A 5,680-nucleotide genomic window follows, 5' to 3' on the forward strand; every position below is an offset into this window, starting at 1 on the left:
GGGTGGGGGGGGGGGGGAGGGGGCACAAAGGATTAATGGGGGGGTGCAAAATGAGGACGTGAGGGGGGCCAGATCCCTGCAGAAGGTAATGGTTAGTGGGATAGATGCTGGGCTTTCTCATTGTTGGGAAGGACTGGAGCTACTGGTGCTGGGAGGGGGAAGGAGGTGGGAATCACTGGCTCTGCCCCACTGGGCCCCGGTTTACCCAGTTGCATGTTGCACACTGGAGGGCTTGAGAAGGGGAGCTTGCGCTCAGCCCAGTGAGCGGCAGGGAGGTGAGCAGGATCTGCCCATGCCATGGGGCTGCGTTCCCAGGAACCGTGCCACTGGGCCCCATGGAATGGCTTCATGGCGCCTGCCCATGGGGGTGGCACGGCACAGGGCAGGCGAAGGTAGCCAGGGGCTCCCATCCGTGGTGTTCCCTGGGGTGCAAAGGGGCTGGGAACCTCCCTAGGGCTGGGATTGTGCAGGGGTCCGGGTGGCAGGGGGGTGTTTGGCTTGGCTGCCAGCACTGTGGGATATAGGGGGACCATGCCACATCCTCCCCATGCCCGCTGTCGCCCTGCACTTGCTCTCTGCTCTCCCCACCCCGATGTTGTACAATTGTCCATGTGGTGCCAGTGATGTGCCGTGCCAGGCTCTGTTGGATGCAGAAGCGGGTTCTTGGGCACCACAGGGAGCAGGATGGGACCCTTGGGCCAAGCTGCTTGTGCTGAGCAGGGTATGAGGTCCCTGATGCCAGGGTGATGTCCTGCCCTGGGGTCCCCAAGCCCCCAGACACACACGTGCTGAGAACTCAGGGGCTGGGACGGGGGCTGCACCAGCTCCCCGCATCTGCATCACCATGCCTGGCATGGCCGGTGGCCCCTGGGGCTCTCTGAGGAGCACCCCTCCGGCCCCCTGGAGCCTGGGGGGCCGGGGGAGCCCCTGGAGCTACAGCAAGCTCCTGGCACCGCGTGCCCAGCCTGGCCATGGCACCCCCAGCTCGGCTGCTCACCGGGGCCATTCCTGTCTCTTGCTCTCCGCAGGGCACACAGATGATTTTCAATGCAGCCAAGGAGCTGGGGCAGCTCTCCAAGCTGAAGGTGAGGGCTGGGAGGCTGGGCTGGGGGGGCCGGGTGGTCTGAGCTCCTCTCTGTGCTAGGGTGGGTGGCACTTTGCAGACTGGCACTGGCACTGTTGCAAGAACCCCACCAGCGCTCGTTTGCTGGCACAGCCGGGGCGAGGGGAGCAGGGCCCTGGTCCCATGCTGAGAGCAGGATTCGTGCCCTGCAGGACCACATGGTGCGTGAGGAAGCCAAGAGCCTGACCCCAAAGCAATGTGCAGTGGTGGAGCTGGCGCTGGACACCATCAAGGTGAGGGCACTCTGGGGTACAAAGGGGTGCCCCTGAGGGCTCTAGCCCTGAGGCACAGACCCAGGGGGGCACTGGGGGGGATCCAGCAGAGCTGCTGAGGACCCTGCGGCTGTCTCCCCCCTCCAGCAATACTTCCATGCTGGCGGTGTGGGGCTGAAGAAGACATTCCTGGAGAAGAGCCCTGACCTGCAGTCGCTGCGCTACGCCCTGTCCCTCTACACCCAGGCCACTGACCTCCTCATCAAAACCTTTGTGCAGACCCAGGCTTCGCAGGGTAGGACGCACTGCCCTCATCCCCTGCCCCTATCCCCACACATGGGCTCGGCTGCCCCACAGCCGGGGCCCCACCCTGCCTCCGTCCTGGTGGGGTTGGGTGTCCCAGCCAGGCTCACGGAGGGGTGGGAGGGATGGGTGGGGAGGGAAGGGCTTTTTCCTCTCATGGTTTGCAGGTGAAGAGGGGCCATGGGTGCCCAGAGGCAGCCGGGTACCCCCAAGTCCCCCACCAGCAAGAAGAGCATGTCCACAGTGCCAGGGCATGGCTGGGCTGGCACAGAAATGGGGCCTGTGGGTGGGGGAGAAGGTCACCCTCTGGCCACGTGTCACAGTGTTTGTCCCCTCTGGATGGCCCCTGTCACCCAGCACAGACACCTCTGGTCCAGCGCTGCCTTGGAGCTGCCGGTCTCGGCAGAGCGGTGCCAGCCTGGCCAGGGCTCAGACCTCTCGCAGGATCAGCTGGATCCAGATGCTGTGCCAGGGCCTGTCCTGGGCACACTGGGTACCCCACATACCCCATGATTTGGGATCTGTCCAGGGTGCCAGGTGCCTCTTGGGTGCTGCCCCTGTCCCAGAGCCATGCGGTGCAGGGTGCTGGGCACCTTCCGGGGCAGGACTACCCCTTGGCTCTAAACGCTGCCCTTTATTTTGTCCCTTGGCTGCTCGAGGAGGGGACAGAGATGCTCGGTGGCAGTCATGGGCCATCACATAGTGACCCAGCCAGGCTTGTCTGTGTCCTCGGGGAGTGGGACGTACGCTTGCTGTCTGTGCGTCTCCTGCAAGGGACATCTGTCCTGTCTGTGCCTCCTGTGCCAGCCATGTCAGGGGCGTGGGGTTGGGTCCGGTGGGTGCCAGCACCCCTGGGTGCAATCTGGCCCCAGGACCCCCTGGGCTCAGAGCTGGGTGGTGCCCGGCACTCCCACGTCGCTGCAGTGTTGTCCAGATGCTCGGCTGTCCATCTGTCTGCGAGATCTGATCTCTCTTTCTCTCTCTTTGTTTTCTCCCCCCCTCTTTCACTGTTCCCATCTCCCACGCACGTTGTCTCCTTCCTCCTCTCTTCGTCTACTCTGTGCTGTGTCTCTGTCTCTTTCTCTCTCCTTCCCACTAGTTCATGGTGGGAAAGGTATTAGGTTTACCCTTAGTGAAGAAATTTATCCTGAGAAGGGTACGTGTGCTACTCACCCACCCCTGCACCTGCCTGCCGCCACCGGCCTGGGCTAGTAACAGTCTGGCATTGCGGGCTGGGGTGGCCAGGAGCCCTGTCCCAGCCTTGGGGACACCTAGCATGGGCAGAGCTGGAGCCTTCCACCCACAGACTCGCACTCCCAGGGCTGTTTTGGGCTGAATTTGGAGGAACTGTGCTCAGCCGTATTGACCCAGACCAGGGAGGGGGCTATGTCCCGTGGGGGTAGGGGTGCCCGCCTTCGTTTGCAAGCTCTGGGCACCCTGCATTGTCCCCAGTGCTGCTGCCTGGGGGTGGGCACCTGCCACGACCTCCCCGCAAGCCAGGGAGCTTGTCCCCTTGGGACATGCGGCCCCAGGGGAGGCCATGTCCCCTTCCCATCCACCCTGCTGCCAGAAGGACCATTACTAGCCTTGCTCCGGCGAGCTCTGTCCGCCTGCGCCGGAGCGTGAGGAATGAGCCCAGCTCCATGGGCCCCGCTTGGCCTCCATCCCACCCTGCCAGAGGGGCCGGGACTGCACCCTATGCTTGGCCTTCTCTACCCAGACACCCCTCCTCACCCGCCATCGCCTCCATTTCGGCTCAGCATGCGGCGCTGCCCGGGTGGCGGGCGCCTGGGGGGATGGGGCACTGGGGGTGGAGCGGAGGATGAAGGTGGATGGAGAGGAGAGTGTGCCATCACCAGCCTCCCCCCCCTGGCCTGGCACCTTCGTGCTGGGGGCCATGCAGTGACACATGGGGGATGTGTCCTCCTTCGCGCTGTTACTTCCACCCTGGGAGCTTGCCGCTGGGCTTGGTTTGATCTCCTTGGCCCCATCTAACCCACGGAGCCTGTCCCTCTGCCTTGCACCCCCTTCCTTCACCCATGGGTGCATGCACGGCTCTTGGGGGGTGGGTGGGCTGGGCTGTTGGTCGCAGGTCACCTGAGTTCCCCAGGCTCGGGGACCCCAGGGCTTGATGTGGTCCCTGAGATGGAAGGGATACAAGAGGGGGCAGATCAGCCCCAAGACCCTGGCAGGGCCATGGATGCCCTGTGGCACAAGGGCCGGATCGGGTCCCTCCTGCCCAGTTCTGTGCCCATGCTCATAGCCATGCACAGAGCACTGACACCCACTCCTGTGCCCATAGTAGGGGGAGCTGGGCCACTGTCCCCTGTCCCATCCCACCCAGGCACCTCGGTCCCTGCCTGGGCAAGGGGGCTCACTGGGCCCTGCTGATGCGGGGTGGGTTGACAGAGAGCCAGCCTGGTGCTGGGGATGTCCTGCCATGCCCTAGCCCAGCCTGGTGCCAGCCCCAGCCGTCCTTGACAGTTGCTGCACCAATGCTGCTGTCCCCAGAACTCTTTGGCAGAGGCCACACTGGGCCAAATCCTACTGCCCACCCCCTCCCGCCCTGTGGAGGGTGACCTGCCTCCTCCAGTGGGGTTGGTGGTGGGCAGGGGACGTCAAGGACACAGGGGGAACGGGCACTCATGTCTCCTCCCCTTGCCACGCAGGCTCTGGTGTGGATGACCCTGTCGGGGAGGTGTCCATCCACGTGGAGCTCTTCACCCACCCCGGCACTGGTGAACACAAAGTCACTGTCAAAGGTGGGTTCTGCTGGCTGGGATGCCGGGGTCTGGCAGGTGGCAGCACCTTGTGAGCCTCATGTGCCCCCTCCTTGCAGTGGTGGCTGCGAACGACCTTAAGTGGCAGACGTCGGGCATCTTCCGGCCCTTCATCGAGGTCAACATCATCGGGCCCCACCTCAGTGACAAGAAGAGGAAATTCGCCACCAAATCCAAGAACAACAGCTGGGCCCCCAAGTACAATGAGAGCTTCCAGTTGTGAGTGGCACCGTGGGGCTGGGGTGTGGGGCCGGGCTAGAGGATGTGTCCCCATGACGTGGGGACCCCCTCCTCCTGGGGTCTGCCAGTGAGTTTGCTCATCCCCCAGGGGATGTTTTAGATGTTTTCTCATTGGTAAAAGCAGGGATTGGGGAAAAGGAAAAAAAAATGAGAAAGCTTTTTTAGGGGCAGTGAGGAGGCAGCACCCATATAGGGTGCTGTCACAGAGCCAGGGGGCCTGGGAATGTGACCCCCTATGCCAACACTGCCCGTTCCTTGCCCCCCCGCAGCACGCTGGGGACAGAGACGGGCCCCGAGTGCTACGAGCTGCAGGTGTGCGTGAAGGATTACTGCTTCGCCCGTGAGGACCGGACCGTGGGCATTGCTGTCCTGCAGCTCCGTGAGATCCTGCAGCGACCTGGCTGTGCCTGCTGGCTGCCCCTGGGCCGCCGCATCCACATGGATGACACTGGCCTCACAGTCCTCCGCATCCTCTCCCAACGCAACAATGATGAGGTGGCCAAGGAGTTCGTCAAGCTCAAGTCGGACACGCGCTCGGCCGAGGAGGGCAGCAGTTAAACCCCTTCCGCCCCCCCAGCCCTCTCTCCCCACTCCTGGCCCCTTTTCTACAGCATCCTCCAGCCATCTATAAGCCATAAGAGCGGCCACAAGAGGAGTCTCCTTCTCGGCCCTGGTGTGGGTGACGGGGGGACGTGGCTGCAGTGACAGACCCGCCCTGTCCCTCCCTTGGCCAGACTGGCTGGGTGACAGCGGTGCAGAGCATGGCCATGCCCCCATCCCACCCTGACGGGAAGGTGCTGGGGCTGGTGGGGCTGCAGGGAAGGGCTGGACCCCAGACTGGGTGATGGGACAGATCTGCCCCTTCCCAGCCTGTCTGAGATGGAGGAACCCCAATGGCTCATCCCTGACCCTACCCTGTCCTACCCAGCCCCAAACCTCATCGAGCGACACAAGGAAAGAGCTGGGGGTGGGCGGGGGGGTGTCTCATCCCACCGGGGGGTGTTGGTAAGTGGCTGTCACAG

General features: G+C 63.7%; 1 protein-coding gene across 1 annotated transcript in view; it reads left to right on the forward strand.

Annotated features, from left to right (window-relative positions):
* Positions 1-5,249, forward strand: part of LOC103897121 (protein unc-13 homolog A) — a 75,526-nt gene extending 70,277 nt beyond the window's left edge. Inside the window, exons 39-45 of the mRNA XM_019471475.1 lie at positions 1,029-1,085; positions 1,276-1,356; positions 1,483-1,630; positions 2,738-2,794; positions 4,308-4,400; positions 4,478-4,637; positions 4,928-5,249. Of these exons, the coding sequence (XP_019327020.1) occupies positions 1,029-1,085; positions 1,276-1,356; positions 1,483-1,630; positions 2,738-2,794; positions 4,308-4,400; positions 4,478-4,637; positions 4,928-5,216 (885 nt within the window). The 3' untranslated portion in view covers positions 5,217-5,249. The remainder of the gene's footprint in view (positions 1-1,028; positions 1,086-1,275; positions 1,357-1,482; positions 1,631-2,737; positions 2,795-4,307; positions 4,401-4,477; positions 4,638-4,927) is intronic.
* Positions 5,250-5,680: the final 431 nt, after the last annotated feature.

The sequence above is a fragment of the Aptenodytes forsteri genome, unplaced genomic scaffold, assembly GCF_000699145.1.
Source record: "Aptenodytes forsteri isolate BGI_AS27 unplaced genomic scaffold, ASM69914v1 Scaffold274, whole genome shotgun sequence".
In the NCBI taxonomy this organism is placed as follows: Eukaryota; Metazoa; Chordata; class Aves; order Sphenisciformes; family Spheniscidae; genus Aptenodytes; species Aptenodytes forsteri.